Here is an 18,210-nt window from a genome sequence, read left to right as displayed (position 1 = left end):
AGGTTTTTGTTTTTTTTCTGATATAATTTGGTGCTTTTCAGATCTGGTTCTGCAGAGTAAAGTATTAAAATGCTACATCTATTATACAACTGAGAATACAGACAAAATAACAATAAAAAGAATGGCTTTGGTTCAGTGACTTTTGCTTGAATTCAAATCCTTTGGGCACATTCGCACAATTCACACAAGAGTATCTATTTAAGATTCAGTTAACTTTCGTTTAATTGTATTTGGAAGTAATTTCATCTAATAAAACACCTTAGACCTCATTACCAAATCCAATCACTTGCGAGGGAGAAAGTATTTCTTCAAACCAGACTGTGACTCTCATTCTGCTGGTTCACTCTGGCGTCGATCAATTGTTATTCAAAGAGGAAGTTAATCTTCAATCATTGAACCAGTGATATTGTATTAGCAGCTACAGCATAAATGAAATGGGTAATATGCTGTGAGAAACACTGAAAGATGAACACCCCAACCCTTACAAGACCAGTCCACTGTTATACTCCCTTTCACCCCAATTCCAATTTATCAACTCCAGACTTTTGTCACCTTTAAATTGGATTTGGCTGGTGAGAGCACATTATAATTCATTCTGGCCCGGGCCTTGTTTCACAAGGTTGCAACAGTGTGCTTTCTTTTCAGTGACATCCAAACAGCTATACAAATGTAGGGCAGCTAAAATGCTAATTAGGCCCAATCATCTCACAATCCACAGGCGTCACTGTGTTGTAAACAACGCTGTCAGTGTTGCATGATTACAAAATTTCAATTCAAAAACAGTCTATTTCTGTTTAGTTTGTGCCCAGGGACATCGATGGAGACATAACTTCATTAAAAGTCTGCTTTGACATTACAAGGAATACATTTCCCGCATATCCTTTTTCTTGTGTTCAGTAGAAATTGTGTGCTCGCAGGCAGGTAGGGACAATTTAGTGCATTCCATAGTTGAAACATTGATGAAGAAGACTCCTGTAGTAATATAATCTGGCTGAGACATCTTCATCATATCGTGTCATTTCATTATCACAGCCATTATCCCCAGGAATATTACTCACCTTTCTTGTCCCCAAAGAATAGGGTCTGTTGTGCAGGGTTTGACCACTGGAGGGAAGTGTTATCATTGTAATCCACACGACAGGTCATGTTGGCTGTGGCCCCCTCCACCACCGTCACATTCTGAGTTATGGGGAACTGACCTTGGCTACCTGTGGGATTATGAAACAGAGTTTGAGGTCATGGTCGTGACATGAATAGATTGCTGTTTTTGAGTGGTTGTTACTGTCTTTTCATCGAATCACATGAATGTACCATTCAGATTTGACACCTTTTAAAGTTAATGTTCTGTCATCACATCACCCAATTACATTAATTTATTACATCACAATAAACCAAAGATGGCTTAATGGAAGCCCGCTTGACATGGAATCCAGCCTTCGACAGCAGCTGGAGCTAGAAAACGGCGTGTTTTTTTTTTTTTTTTTACGGTGGAACAATGGTAGGTTTTACTCTCCCAGAGCGCCTTCCTCGCTGCCTTATTGCAGGGCCCTAATTGGTAGCATGGCCTAATTAGAGGTAGTCATGTTCTGCTGTAGAGTCTAGAGCTGCAGCTGGGTGGTAAATTGACACATAATCCTAGACACTGTGGGCCTTCGATCCGAGCGACTGCCTTGCCCTGAAACAGCCGCTCGTCACAGTGTGCAGAAGACATCCAAATGAGGCCTAATCACCCAGCCTTGCTGGATTTTACCTTCTTATTCCACATTTGTACTTGTCGTCTCAGCAAAGTCCCCTAATTACATTGCAGAAGCATTTCTATCCAGTCTGTGTTTTATCGAACTCTGCCAAGCTTCTGAAACAGATGTCTAAAACCAATGTTCTTTTTGCTGGGAATTGTGAGAAGACAAACTGTACACTAATAAGAGCCTGACCAGACTAGCCCCTTTAAGGATGACAACAGCAAACAACAACAACAACAACAACCGTGTTAGAGCTCTTGAGTTTATGCATGAAGCTGTATTTGCCTAGGAGCACTTTGCTGTTTGCAAGCTTATCTTTTTTTTCTAATTATTATTTGTGCTTTTATTCCTGCTTTATTTAGACAGTGACAGCTGGAGAGAGACGGGGGAGGCAGGGAAAAGAAAGAGGGGAGTGGAGGGCTGGAATCGAACACGGGCCGCTGTGGTAAGAGCTCAGCTTCAATACATGGTACCTGCGCTTCCAGGTGGGCACCCCTGCAAGCTCATCTTTGTGCATGTTTTCTCTTGATTTCATAGGTCTGGTTTGTTCTCCTCTTGTAATGTGCCTGAATGTGAAGGTGACATTGTCTTTGCTTCTCCCAGGTACAGTTCACCACAGGGACACTTCAACTAAGGGAGCAGCTGTCTGCCTCATTAGTCCAGCTGAAATGGGAAAGCGGAGAAGGCTGGGACAGCCAAAGGTCCATGGACCTTCCTTGACCTCGATTGTCCTGATGGAGACTGTTGTGAGCTAGAGGTGAAGGTGAGGCTGACTATAAATAGTAATGGGAAAAGGGTTCTGACAGTGCACATTACTTATCTGCTCATTATACCCAATCACATCAACAAACTCACCATTGCAATAATTCAAATGCAATTTGCTGGGTGTCTGTCAGGTAGCCCAACATAACCAGCAACACATGTCATGTTTAAAAGGGGGGTGGATGCGGATGCACTGTGAGGGGGGTGTTATCTGTTCCTGCATAACTTTAGAATGTTTTGTCGTATCATCTACCCCACCATTTCTCCAGTGTCTTTGCTACAGTATCTGTCTGCAGAGTATACTGCTGACTAGCAACAGAAATGTTATGAAAACAGTAAAATTCAAACTGTAATGAATATAACTTTCATCCCTCAGGTTTTATTGGGGTAGCAATTGCTTTAGCAAAAACCTGTTGCAGAGGTACATTTTAATTATGCGTGCAAGGTTGATAAATGGTGTCCACATAATCAGAAGTATGGCCATGTGGTGAACATTGTGTTAAATACGTGTCAGTACAGCTTACGCTGCACTGCAGCTAACTGCACGGGCTTCACGTAATACATTTATGAAATTCCACTGTCTTGACATTCTGTAGCCGTCTGGAGTGTGGCAAACGCTGTCCTTTTTTGTGGAAACATAATCCCTAGCGCCAACTACAGAGTGTATTTCATTTTTTTTTTCAGTGATGATTGGACGGTGGTCAGCCTTACCTCTACAGTTCAGTGCCAAACAATATTCCAAAAAGTCACTGAACCACAAACTGCTCCAAGGACATAACACTGTATAGTGTGCACCTACACACCGACCTCGCTTTAAAGAAGCATATGTTCAGGTGAGTGACAAGGAGGGATTTTCCACAACATGTTGAATTAACTTGTGGCATAAGTTTTCACTTATTGGGCCTTATTAGACTTCATTAAAGATTGTGTGGGCATGTGCAGACTGTTTGAATGACATCCATCTTAACCTCCTACAGGCATTTCTCACTGAATACTATTTGAAATGTCTAATCTTACTTAAAGTACATTCCCTTCTATAGCAAGTCAAAATGTTTGCTGTGAAAACGGCCTATTAGTTTAATTGCACCTGTTGAAGTTATAATTGTATCATTTTTTTGTTTTCTTAATTAGTGAAGCAAGACATCAGATGAAACAAGATGGAACAGAAGACAATTCTTTCAACAATGTCAAAGTGGTGGTTCGATCCACGACTCCAGCTGCGTTTTGATGTGTGTTTGGGCAAATTACTGAACCCCAAATTGGTACGGATGGCTGTTCCATCAGTGTGTGAGTTTGTGTGAATGGATGAGTATTGAAATACTGTGATGTGCTTTGGATCAAAAACTCTGTATCACATGGCACCTCTGCTAACAGTGTATGAATGTATGTGTGAAATTGCATGGGCTTGTAAAGCACTTTAAGTATTGGGTGAACTAGAAAAGCTCTTTATAAATGCCAAAGTCCATAAAACGTGCATTATTTTACATACATAATATTTGGTGATTTAGTAATTCAAGCATAGCTCTGCCAGACGTGAGTGTGGGGTCTTTAACAATTGGCTGATCTTTTGTTACTACCTTGTTAGAAATAAGATGTAGTATAAAACGGCTACAGGTGGCAAAGATGCAAGACAATGTGCCTCACATATGACAGAAAATGGATTACAAAACAAAGTAGACAACTGATTGAATAAGAAACACATGAAACAAAGACAGATATTTGTGTTGAATGAAGGCCACAACATGTTTGAGCATTTCTGATAAGACTGTTCTCATTTATTTAGAAAGAAAATTACTGTATGACATCAGACAAAAAAAAAAAGAAGAAAAAAGAAACAGCACATTGCGGCTCTAACAGTAAATGGACAATAAATACTGTAGGTAAGGAAAGATACAATAAAAGCTTCTAGATGAAAGAACAGATTATGTTGAGCCATGGCTGTTTCCCAGTGAGAGGGAACAAACAGTTCTGAGAGAAATAATGGAGGTATGAAGGTTGTCTGCTCCACTGATGATCCAAGACGACTCAGTGAAGTGCAGTGATGGAATGAGGAATAAAACTACACCTTTGCAATATGCTTTTGGGGAGGATAGGCTATCCCTTTAAACACAAAGCACATCACCTCTACAGGCGAAAAGGCTTCATTACTGGGCACTGCTGTATTCCTTTTCTGTGCTCAAACTGAATGATAGGGAACTTCTTATTTACAGTCAAGGCCGGCTGCAGATTAAGAGCTTGCAAATATTTACAGTAGACAGCAGGCAACCTGCCTACCATGGCAGCAAACAGTTGAGGTGAGGATTGTGTAACCTGAGATATCTTGATGAAAGTGGCTGGCGCCCTCTGAAACATGAATACCATTAGTGTGTGCCTTTTTTTCAGGCTGGCAACTCTACCTCCTTTTATCCATGAATATCATGAAGTGCTATAGTAAAGAAAAAAATCAATGTGTGATAAGTCACATCAGTGTTTTTCTCCCTCTCCCTCCCCATTTCCAATTCAGCCCTCCCTACTGCTTCTCAGAAGGGGAGGGTGAGATTAAAAGCATGGAGTGATGAACCCTGAACTGAAGATGAACTCATTTCTATTAAAATTTAAGTTAATCAATTAAAATCCAAGCTTTTTATCGTTTTGTTGGTGTGTGTGTGTGTGTGTGTGTGTGCTTTTAATGAAAACATTTCCAACATCAGCCTGCTTATGGGCCTAACTCTTAAAGCTATAATTGGTCCCTTGGCAGTGCTTTCCCCTATCCACAATGTTTTTTTATGACAGTCACATGGATCTGAGAGCTGCTGTAATTTTTTTTTTTTTAGTGCTAAAGCAAAGAGCCCACTCCACTGAAAGCTGAAACTGGCAATATCACCCTGAGCTGGGAGATTATGGTCCACATTCAGGTGGGCTGCCAGCACACTGATCATCAGTCACAATGTCAGCACACACGAGATTAGTCAAGTTGTTTGCTCTGCTTCACACAGTCAGAATGCTGCTGACACATCTCTCCGCTGTGACTTAACTTTCATACAGAATCAAGTGACACCGCCTCATGAATCAAATATTTACCTGCACAGCTGAAATTAGGTAGAAATGTAAATGCTGGGCAGCGAGGATAGCATCTTCATTGTAAACACAAATATTTGACGATTAGATTTTAAAGAGGAACCAAAGAAACAGATGTCTGCTTAAACACAGAGCAGGCGAGGGGTTTCTGCTCTTCATCTCTGTTCGTTTTTAGCAAGAGATGAGGTCTCTGCAGCATCTGTAGAGTATTTATATGAATACAGATGTTCAGATTGGCTGGCTGTTGAGTGTGCATTAACGATAAACTATTTCATTTCATCTCAACCAGCCCCTCTTCATGCCGTTATCAGAATGCAGCATAGACCGTAGCCTGATGGAATCTGAGTCTGACAATATTAGAAGCCAGGAATATGATACTAAGGTTATTGATTTTGCGAGTCTTGTGGTCTGGGCGGTTATCTAGAAAATGTGAATATGAGGAAGACAGAAATCTGTATGCCTGTACTTAAGAGAAGGGATTAATAGAGTTAGACGATGAATGCAAATGGAGAGCTTTATCATTATTGATGATGTGGAAATCTTTTGGCTCTGTTTTGATATGATACTCGTGGAAAATCAAGGCAGGCTAGGAAACCATTTTCTGAAAACTGGATTGTTTGGCAACCGTGTTGCATATATAATTTCACTGACTCGTTTAATGACTACTGATCCAGGGTGTTAAGGTGAAAAATAACAGGAACATCTCTGTTGGGGGGAACAGAGAGTTAGTGGAGGAAGAATGAGCCATACCACCCCAAAAGCCTTTCTCAGTTTCAGCTGACTGCACCAAATAATGGAAAGCAGTGCCTTGATGAATGGCTGGAGAGCAGTCAAGCACACCACTGCAGAATAAACTGTAAACTGCAGGCAGGATAAAAAGAAAACAAATAACTCAGTAAATAGTTCAAGAAATAGCCGATGCCTCCATTCATTACGGAATAATAACGAATATTAATTTTCATATGAAATGAATTCCAGGCAGTTTATCAAGTTCACCTATGCAGCTTGATTTTACAAGGGCTTCTGTGCAAATAGAGATGTTGGAGGTGCTGAGCGCCACTCTGCATGCTAATGAGTCATGGCAACTTCGTACAGTGCCCGCCAATGACAATGTGCCATATAATAACATGTCTCTGAATAAGCTGAACATTTTTGTTGGTGTTGCATTGTAAAGACTGCCCTGTCTTTAAAATCTTAATTTCATATGATTAGGAATACATTGTTGGCATGACAATTCAGGCAATGCCTATGACAATTATTTTAAGAATGCTTTTTTGAATAATGCCATTAAAACAAAATGTATGAATGAAACTATTCTGACAGATTTCCCTGTTTTTCTTTCCCAAGTAATCTGTGCAAATGAGAGAGACGGATGACTTCTTTATTTGCAAGCAAACTGATCAATTTTCCATCTTTGGAAGAAGTATGTTGTTGTTTTCAGCGCTGTCTTTGATTGATTGTCAAATCTAAAACAAAATGAACAAAAACATTTTTTTAACGCAGAAAATTAATCCTCAGTTCGGGTAAACATTAAGTGCTGCAAAGCTGAAAACTGAAAGTTTGCCAAAGAAAATCAAACGTCTTGCATTAATACTCATAAGGTATTTAAACAGACAATATACTCTTGAGAACACAGTAATTAATCACTGAAATTGCTGTGACTTGACAAAATTGTAATTAATTGGCTAACTCTAAACTGTGTGGCCTATTTGCCAGCATGTTGAGAGAGAAGGAAGTTGAACATCCGCAGTGTATAAATATTCCATTTAATTAAAATTTGAGGCCTCTTGTGGTGTGCATTCCTTGGTGGAGAGAACAAGAAATAATAGAGCTTGCTGTCTCCCATGTGAGACAAATACAGACAACTCTCTGTTCCAACTCAGTGTGAAGTTTTGAAAAAGAAGTGGCTCACATTCTGCTCTTAACATCCTGTTGGGTTCTCAGTGTTACTCCTCTTTTTCTTGTGTTGTAATAACTTGTCCTTGCTTGGCTCCGTCACTTTCTCAAGAACTAATAGACACTTTATCACAGATGACACATCCACCAGTACACCAGACATTATACCTACTAAATTCTGCAAAGGTTATAGGACCAACTACATTCTTTGTTGTAAATAACTCCAGGACTAATGGTTGTGTCCCATATTTTACAATCCAATATAGCCTCCTCTGAAGAAACCCAACCTTGATTCAACCTTCCTTACTAACTTTAAAGACCTTCGCACTCATAGTTTTTCTTTTTTTTATATATATCTCTAAGATTCTGGAGAAATTCATTTCAAGCTAGCATAAGTAACATTTAAATTTGGCACTGAAAACTAAACCTGAACTGAAAAAGGGAAACACTGACAAAGACAAAAAAGTTATTTGATGTCATTTTGATATATTCTTTGTGTATTTTGATGTGATATTCAATAATAATCTTCTGACTTTTGTCTAGTTTTCAGGTTTGTTTTCAATGCATACCACCCCCGCAATATATTACTGTTAACACAACTATGTAAATTCCATAATATCAGTAACATGCAATAAAAGCACTTGTGCACATGATGCCGTTATACTACTTGTGTGAGAATCTGAGTCTGTAGTTGGTAGTTTAACTCCAGTTCGTAGTCAAACAAAAGATGTGTTGCACATTTCTTTACAACTCTCACTGGCTACAATAGAAACACATCTATAATAGTCTCCTGTCTTCAGTTTTTCTGCACTGAATTCTACGCTTTTTACGTTTGCAAGAGATTAGTTGATGTTTGCCATCACACCGCAGTAACCTTAACCAGTGTTTGCAGTGACAAATTAGAACTGAGGAAGAAACTGAAACAAGTCCAGCTGCCTACGATACCACACTTAGATTTACCATCACTGAGATCCTTCATCAACATGTAAGAATGTAGTTGTTTAATGGCAGAGTGACAAAGTGTTCCTCAGCAGAGCTAAAGAACTCCATTTGGTGTCCCCCTAAGGAATTGCCCTTGAGAGAATTAGATTTAGCTGTCCCTCAACGCTCCCGTTTTTTTGCTAGTCTTCCTATTTTTAACCCTTTCTCCCGCTGTGCTCCCGACCCCGCCTGACGTGTGTCATCGTCCCTGCACTCGCTCAAGACCTCCGCTCCACTCCACTTGTCGGATGGAACGGGTCCGAGGAAGAAGAACTATGCTTCAAAATTTCACTCCACTTGGTACGAGACCTTCCCCTTTATTGACATTTGCCCTCTGTCTCATCTGCTCGTCCACTTGCCTCAACAGTGCAGACTGTAGTGCTGCATCATTTTATCCTCCCTCTTGTTTTATTGGAAGGTCTACCTGGCAATGATGACTCCTCTCTCTCTCTCAAAATGTTTTTATTTATAAAAACATAAAAATATGATCTTTTTTATAGACTGATGTTGGCAGTTATGCAAAGTTAATGTTAGCTCTTGTCCCTGTTTCAATGCCAAATATTATTTTCGATGCCAAAATTTTATGTTAGCGTTTGGCCCCATAAACCCTGGGCTGCGTGCTCTTCAATACACAAGGAAATAACATATTTAAATTTGGAATCTTTTAAGAGACAAGAGTTTCTGCGGCTCTGAAAACAGTTATGAATCATGAGTTATAGATGAGGTGTCTCCTAGTAGCAAAAATGAGTTGTTTGTTTTATCAGTGACGCTGATTCCTCCACCTCTTAAGTTAAATGTTGTGTACACCGTGGCTCGATTCTGGGACCATCTTAATTCTCATTACACAATCAGTTACTGAGATTTGCTTGCAGTACTCCATAGTGATAGGCAGTCACTGTATGTGAATATAACATACAGTAGCTGTTTTGTTTCGTGTTTTGTACACTGTAAGATTAGATGGTGTACCTATCTCAGAATATTAAACTCTTGTCATTTCAACTTGTCATACTGTTCATGACCTTTAATACAAGACAAAATAAAATCGCTCTACTAGTGCAGCGTCATAGATGCTTTCATATCTTCTTCAACTGTCATGTCTTCTGTCTGGGGTCTATGGAAAGAGAGTACTGTATGCTGTACAGTTGGTAGCACCTTTATCTGTTTTAGCAAAGAAGCAGTACACCATCCAGTTAGGCTTTTGACCAGGACTAAGTGAGACAGGCATATGACAGCTACTCTGGCAATAATTAATTTTTTTAAAACTGTCGTCAAGATTTTATTGATAACTTTTATGGATTGTCAAAGCCTTGCCCTCGGCTATGCATCTGACCTTTTGGCCCCTCATGAGTCAGAGTGCAGCTTTAACACCACAGGCAGGGCTCTTGGCAGTTGCTAAGTCTAGGCTCAAGATGAAAGATGACTGGATTTCACTGTCAGGACACCTAGGCTGTGAAATGTCCTGCCAGACAAGCTCAGACTGCTAAATCAGTGCCATCCTGTGAAATCACCTCAAAATATCCTATCTTAACAAAGAGGCATTTATAAATTCAGATTGAGCTTGTTTCTATTGGTTGTTTGGCAGGCACTTTGTTAACGTATGTTTATAAATATTGAGGAGTATTTTAATATTTGTTAATACATGTTGTGTTCAAATGATTAATACACAGAGTTACACAAAGTATTAAGTGTGGTAAGAGCAATAGTGTGAGTTAGGTCATGCATATGTGTCAAGGGAAATAATTGCTGATTAATATATTAATTCATAATTTATTTTATTTTTGCAATACAGTTATTGCAGAGGGACATGAGTGAGCAGAGGGAACAATGAGAATTTAACACGAGACAAATTCAAATCCGTAAAGCCAGTGTATAAATGGCTTCTGAATTATGCTCAGTTGTCCATTTATAACCAACAAACCAGCACATTTCAATATGTTTTCAATCTATTATATCATCGCATTGCTGAGAACAACAGTATACTGAGGTCATAATGAAATCTAGGAGAATCTGCTTCACTCAGACTAGACTTGGTGATAAAAACCTTTTTTATGGCAACTTGGGAGCTATAACAGTGCAAATGTGCTGGGTTTCACAGGAAAACATGGAGGTTTCTTTCTAACCATTCCAAATTTACCAGATTCAGTTTCAACTTTAATTTAAGAGGAACAAAACTTTGGTGCTGTCACCCACCCAAAATGCATCAAAACTTTGTTTTTAACAAAAGGTCTAAAAAGTAATGACTGAAAGAGAAACAACACAGTTCTTTCACTTAATACAATACAATGTGTCTGTACTGACATGGCTTTCTATTTTTGAACATCTGTATTGCATGCATTTATAACTGTATTGTATTTTACTCTTCTTGTTTTGTTCTTTTTAAATTTAAAAATCTTATCGTTTCTTCTTTCTAGCTTTGACTTTTAAAAAGCCAGCCGTGGACAGGTGTTGTGAATTAGCATTTTGCAATAAACACTAGGTGCAGTGCATCTGGTGCTTTGAATGTGGCAGCACCAATTTTACTCTGACCATATCAAATAACTAAACTAAACTAAAATAAACTAAACTAAAAACAGGGAAAAAACAAATTCACAACAATAGAATTGTTTACAGCACAATGCATCTCATTGACCATCTACATCAATTCATAACAGCTTTATGCATTAAATGAGAGCAAACCTAGTGTATCATCATGCTTGCAGTACAGCATGGTTGATAAACAACTCTTTATTTCAATGGTGCCACTGTGGTTTCAGTATTCACCTGGACTGAGGAGCTGATATTTCCAACTGTACAAGTGCTGCAGCTCTAACACTGTATGCATGTTTAGATACCGCATGTTCTTAAAATAAATTAAATATTAAATGTTTATATTTTTGGTATGAAATTATTACCAATATTACCTTTGTATACATACAGTTGATACTGCATGTAAGGAAGTTTAGTTTATTATAGCTACTGCATTGTTTCCCTGTGTTCAAATAAATACAGCCAGCTCTTAGAGGGATATTCTGTTGCTACGATCACAGGCTCACCTGAAAATAAGGTTAAGATATATCACTTGCTAGGTCAAGCATACTGTTGGTGTACTTTGCTCTACAGCACACTTTTGTTCCTTTGAACTTTACAGCTACTCACTGAAATTAAATTAAAAAGTGAACAAATCTACAGCTGATCCCCTGAGTCCTACACTTTGACTCTGCATCATTAATAGGGCACTGTCAGACATGTGTGTTAGCACAGAGCCAGACTGGATGTAACAGTAATAATCTCAGGATGTTTCCCACAGTATTTTAAACTCGTTCATTGTAGAACCATAGGAGTTAAGGTTAACTAGCAGAAATACGATCAAAAATGGATCAAAGCTGAGTAGTTCTCAACCGTAAACTTGATGCAGCAGCCCAGAAAGACCCGTAATCAGGCCCGAGAGTGTCTGTCACAGGCTGTCCAGATAATGGCCCCCTGCCACATGATTCTCCACAGTAGTATTGATATTATCGCCAAGTATACCATTTGTGTGGTCTTCCAGTCAACACTAACAACACAGTTCCCTCAAATGGATTGAAGTGGAACAGATTAATGCTGACCTTTCCGTGGAAAACTAGTGTAAAGAATAAATGCAGCCCTCAAATCTAAAACTCTTAAACCAGTTCATATAATGTGTCGAGAATACTACTAACCATTTCCACCAAATATGTGTCCACTTTGAAGCCTATTCTTATCATATTCTGACGTGTACATTATGGTTATAATGAGTATAGAATGAATACATTTGTCAAGAGGTTCCAGACAAAAGCAGTATCCACTGTTGATGGCAGCCCTGAATCTTGCTTTGGAAACCGCAAAACTGCACATTAATATTCCATAGTGTGTGGTCCTGGAGTGCACCAACACTCTTTGAAGCATATCATGTCAACAACATGTTCCATTCACTAGAGTCCAAATAAGACCACTTCAGAAAATTCGGGGCTAGATGTTGCCTGTATGCAGAATACCAATGCATGTAAACCCCTTCTGTGGTTACTGTCTGCTGCAATTTTAGAACCAACAGCTTTGTAAGTAGCTGGTACTAACTGCTTCTTTATTTAGCACATATGATAGAATTTGTAAGGGTCATATAAGTAGGGGGAGTGAGGAAAGTATGCGACAATGACGAAACATATCTGTTTGTCTAAACAGAACAAGAAAAGAAACAAAGAACTTCAGATTTCAACTAAAATATTAAAAAAGCTAAGCACAATATAAAAGACATATTCATGCACACAGGCACATTAAAAAACTATTATACAGAGGTGATGCAAACACCATGATGAATGTGACCACACCTGCCATTTAAATAATATTTGAATATAATAAGCTCTCAGACACACTCATTAACTACCTTATAGTGTAAGTGTTGATAAAGGAAATGGTTTGAAAGGGAAGGGTTATGAGAGTAGATAACACAGGCTGCTTTTATCAACTGGTCCATGAAGTAACCCCCATCATATCTGATTGTTTTCACCTATAATGACCTTTTCTGAGCAGTCTTAAGAGGAAAAACATATTTCCTGTAATTTATTTCTATAATGACTCAAAGGTCAAATCTGTCACCAAAAACAATCATTTACGCTGACAGTCTAATTTAAGCAGCAATGCCTCTTATGTTTACGGCAAACCTGCTGATCTGAAGCACTCAATAAGCAGTGCCATTTTAAAAGCCATCAGCCCAGTTGATTGGAGAGATTTAAGCAACTATTTAAGGGCAGCGGCTAATTAGCACTACATCTGATCCATTAACTGAAGCTAATCTGTAAATTACCTGTCCAAAGTGATCCATGTTCGAAAACTGTACAACTACTGCTCTGAACTTTGCCAGCTTTAGATAATGTCACCACTTAAAATCAACAGGGGACATTTGAAATCTGACTATACGGGCCATCCAATATGCAATTCATTCAGTCATAGAAAATCCATACGTAATTATGGTAAAAGCAAAGGCTGTGATTACTTTTGCTCAGATTAGTAATGCACTCCATGTCACTCTTTTCTGCACCCCACTATCATCTGGCAATAAAGCACAAAGAGGCTAAAGAAGACAAAATATGTTGAGGTCACTCCTGAACAAAAATGGATTCAATACAGCTGCTGATTCTCTACTGCCGTTTTAATTCCAGGTGCAAATGGCTTCCGGATGCTTCTTGCAAAATCAAATGTGAATCTTTTTTGCATTAAATGTGTCCGTCCGTGTGGAGCCTTATCGAGACTCATTCGGCTGCATGCATCCTTTATCTGCACTGGGATGATAGTGGTTTTCTACCATGCTTCCATCTGCTGTAAACAAGAACTCACAGCAGATCAGACAGGCACAATGTACATATTGCAATGACGCCATAGGACAACTGTGTGTCAGCTCTGTATTGTATTCATTGTCAGCACCGACAGTGTGATCTTAAATGATGCAGTCAGTTGATTGAGCTGTTACAGAGCTCGATGAAGCCTGTTAGAAAGGAAATAACCAAGACGGAGTGAGCTGTCTGTCAGCTTTACCCTCCGTCAAAAAGGACATTTGGTGCCTGTTACTGAGTAGCACCTGAGCAAAAGTGAACCTCCCTTGACTCAGAGGTGGTACTGAGCGCCGTCCTCCCCTGTGATTTGCCACAGTGGGGGAGCTAGGGGGAAGGTGGGGGGGTGGACAATCAACAGAACTGGCAATAAATTTCCCAGCTGGGGGAAACTCTTAGCAGTGTTTTTTTTCTGCTGTGCAGGAAAAAAAAGGAAAGAGGAAAGTGGCAATACATCAGCTTCAGAAAGTGGGTCAGAAATACTCTGTACTGTCTCCAGGTGAAACAGGAAATTACATGTTCAACTGGTGTTACTTACTGGTGCCTCAAATGAACTTTGGGATTTTTTTTTTCTTTCTTTCTTTCTTTTTTTTTTTTGTCAAATCCTGGCGCTTGGTGCATTCTGCTGCAAACAGACAAATAAAACCAATAAACGGTACACAGTCAACAGAGTCACGACCAAATGGCAGCAATGAGACAACAATAAGAAAATGCTCCAGAGATCTACCCAACTCCAGAGACTGCTAACAGACTGATGAATGCTTTAATTAATGGGAATACAGTGGAACACAGGCCTGATTGTGATTCATGCAGCATATTTTCGCAATAACCACAGGTATGGATTTCCTTTAAGATGTTGTGGAGACAAGAGGTGGGGATGAATGAGACTAGTTACAACATGCTCTTCAAATATTGCGTGCAAGGACTGCTGTGTGATATAAATATGCTGCTGAATAGCGTATTTCTCAATAGCATATGCTGCTGATGTTCAATAAAACCTTATCACTTTGAGAATCCCTGCCTTGTCTGCTTTATTTGCAACATCCCCTCTATCAGGAACACTTTATATGAAATGCTATGAAATTCACATTCAACCTGCCTGAACGTGCCCTTCATCATGGATACAAAATAGATTGCACAAACAGCCTCTATTATTTCAGGTTAATGTTTTACCTCTGCCATGTGGTTCATTGGTGGGAGAGTTGCTGCATTTTGGTCCCATTTGCTTTCCAAAAATAATCACTGTAAGTGAGCCTTGCTGCTTCTAGCTGAAAAACACGAGTTCGGGATGGCCATGAAATGTTCTCTCACGAAGCTGTTTACCCTCACTTTATTCTCTTTATGCAGTGTCTACACTCTGATTTTCTCTGCAGTGGCGCTGGTCAGAGCACATGCTCAGATCAAATCTATTCAGAAGGTCTAGGTAAATAAATCCAGAGGTATGCTGTCAATATAATGACAACTGCCAGGATGATTATTATCCTGACTTGTAGGCCTAACATTTTTCACAACAGTTACTCAACAAATTACATTGTAATTATTAGCATGCACTAGGAAAGCTGAGAAAATCCATTAATCAATATTCAAGACTGATACATGTGGTTATATTCATTATCTCCATTGTTATTAATACAACTTATTAACTGTAATTAGAGTGCTGAAAGTGCTGTTGAAAAAGGCTTCCCAATGTTGAACTAGATTCCAGAGGTGTGAATGCTGAATGTGTATCTTCTGTTAATTAAAAACTAGCCCCCTAATTACTTCTGTAATTAGAAAACACTGCATTTTCAAAAAGGGGGAAAAAAAGGAAAAACCCTCGGCGTTCATTTGTGAACATTAACATTAATCAGCGGGTTTTGTTAAAGTCATGTTGGAAAAAACAAGGGGGAAAAAGAAACCTCAAAAACAATTAACAAAAAAACACTTTCCTAAATAATGCGTAACTGTACGATGTTAGTAAAGCTTTTAGAGTGTTTGCTCTCATTTCACTGTACAACATGGGAAACACAAAAGTAAGCTCCTTAAATTTCAAACTGGTAAAGCAAACAAGCCAGACCAACTAGCAAACTATACAGTATAACCATACAGGTAGAGTCACTGAGATACTGAGGTATCCAGCTCAAGCAATAACAGAAAATTTATATCAAATATGAAAGGAAAAAAGAACCAGTCTGCAAATCATCAAATATACTGCAGGAGGACTTTTTTTCTCAATAGATTAAGGTAATTTGTGGGTGTGCAGCAAGAAAGAAAAAAATTCCCACAAGTGCTGTATTTCTCTACTCAGTGCATAATAAATCTGAAAATGATCATTTATTAGGCAATAGATCAGGTTCAATGGCAATTGAATTAATATCTATGCCAGCAAATATCGGGACAAAGCATTACATACTGAAGGGCAGCAGTAAAATAAAAAGAATGAGAAGCAGGCTGGTCACCAGAAGGTCTCCAGTTTGCCTGCACAGTATGTCTGAGAAAATCTGGGTTGGGAGACAAATGAGAAACAGTCTCCTCCCTCATCTACCGCTGAGGTGTCCTTGAACCGGGAACAACCCCCCAGCAGCTCCAGTGGAGCTGCACAGTGGCCAGATAGAGGAGAAGCATGACTGGGTGAGGCAGGCAGCTCCCTGGTGTGAGCATGTGAATCTATACATATGTGACGCAGGTTCTATCAGAGAGGGAGACACAGATTCAGATAGGTCTTCATCTGATGAATGGCCACAGATGGATTCACAAGTGTATTTCACAATTTGTGTGTAAATTACCTTCTTCACACAAATATTTTCCAGTGCACACCAAAATGTTTGTTGTATCAATGTAAAAAAAAAAATAATAAAAAAAAACACGTTTAGAGAAAGAAGGCTTTAAAAACTGTATTTCTGATATAATAAATATAAATATTTCTTTGTTGGACCGACATTTACAAACTGCTTATGTGTGAACTTCACTGCAGGTGTAAGTTTTTTTTGTGACTTCCCTGTAATGACTTGATTCACAAATATTTTTTTTTCAAAAGGGAATCCTCTGTAGCCTATCAAATCTCTCCTTCAGTTTCAGTCTACCACATAAGTATAGATTTGCGGGTATGATTTAATGTGATAACATAGTGATACATTTGAACACAAGGATGGACATCAAACAGCTGCCCGGAGGTCAACCTCTACACGGTGTCTGGTTGCTGCTCCACGACCCCTAGAAGTGTGCCAGGCTTTGATGCCAATTTGACATAGTGGTCAACTCTTTAATTTAAATGTCATGTGATTCACATTGGCTCAGAAAATGTTTTTCCTGTAAGCTCACATTGTGAAAGGAGCGGCTGTTAGACAGATAATATTAGGGTTTGGGTGATAACATTTGGGAAGTCTGGAAGAGTTGCACAACTCAATTATTTTATCCTCATTTAGGTTTGTCTAGGACTAAACTGGAAGTCAACCAGCTTACCCAGCTAGGTCCCTGGTATCTATGAATTCATCACAGCAATTTCTCCACAGTGGGAAGTGGCTTTTTTGGCTTCATGCATCACTGAGCAGATCTTATAGGAATGAACGGGGTCATCTCTGACGCCGTGTCCAGTTGTCCTCAAAACAACTATGCGATGCTCCCCACAGGAAGAGATAACTCTCTTGTCGCTTTTGATTTAATACGTTTGAGTTATAAATGTTTGCTTGCTGGCCAATGTTGTCAGTTATCTTTATATAGATAACTGGTTAGCTAATGTCACTAACTTATCAGCAGCAGCTGTCTGACGTCCTCTCTCTCCTTATGTTCTAATACATAATTGCAGACTGTGTAGCTGTCATCCAATATGATCATATTAATTCAGACCCCTGAATCAAGACTTACACAGAAGAAGATATCTGATGATTGATTTACAAATACGTTTTTCTCCAAACATCAGCATGGAGATCTCGAAACGCCCACCATATGTTCACACATGTCAAGCAGTTCGTGAATGCAGGTTCTACCATCTGTTTATAAATGTAACAACATCCAGATCTGTCTGTGGACTTCTATTACATCATTTAAAAGGAGAAATATTTGTGTGGGCTACAGCCCTACACTTGTAGTTTAAACCTCCTTTTTTGAAATATGAAAAAAAAATAAATGATTGAGGTTTCTGTGTGCGTTGAAAAATATTCTTGTGGAGAGAATCATTTATACATAAATAACAAAATACTGTGTGCATTCATTAACATCACCATCCATCTGATTCCTTAAAGAGCAACATGTTCAGTACATTTTTCCTTGAAAATTAAAGGTAAAAAACGCCCAGAATGCTTTGCAGCAAGTAGTGTATGTTAATGTTTCCCAGGCTGTTGGTGGGAGATAAAAGGGCGATCCAAACATTGTTTATTGGGAACTGTGTGCAACATAAATCATGTAGCAAGAAAATGGAGGCAATAACTCACCTTTCGCTTTGCTTTTTGTCCCAGCCACTGATAGCATGAAGGGGT

The 18,210-nt window shown here is 39.0% G+C and overlaps 1 protein-coding gene across 3 annotated transcripts in view; it reads right to left on the bottom strand.

Moving 5' to 3' along the window:
• cadm2b (cell adhesion molecule 2b) overlaps nt 1-18,210 on the bottom strand; it is a 141,093-nt gene that overhangs the window by 26,516 nt on the left and 96,367 nt on the right. For 2 of the 3 annotated variants that reach the window (XM_030406599.1, XM_030406609.1), the window contains exons 2-3: nt 18,166-18,192; nt 1,059-1,208 (exon numbers count right to left, since the gene is read on the bottom strand). In XM_030406599.1, the coding sequence (XP_030262459.1) occupies nt 1,059-1,208; nt 18,166-18,192 (177 nt within the window). The remainder of the gene's footprint in view (nt 1-1,058; nt 1,209-18,165; nt 18,193-18,210) is intronic. The other variant, XM_030406616.1, reaches the window with a different exon arrangement.

This window comes from Sparus aurata, chromosome 2, assembly GCF_900880675.1.
Source record: "Sparus aurata chromosome 2, fSpaAur1.1, whole genome shotgun sequence".
NCBI lineage: Eukaryota > Metazoa > Chordata > Actinopteri > Spariformes > Sparidae > Sparus > Sparus aurata.
The sequence above is the reverse complement of the archived record's forward strand: the minus strand, read 5'-3'. Positions and strand labels throughout refer to the sequence as shown.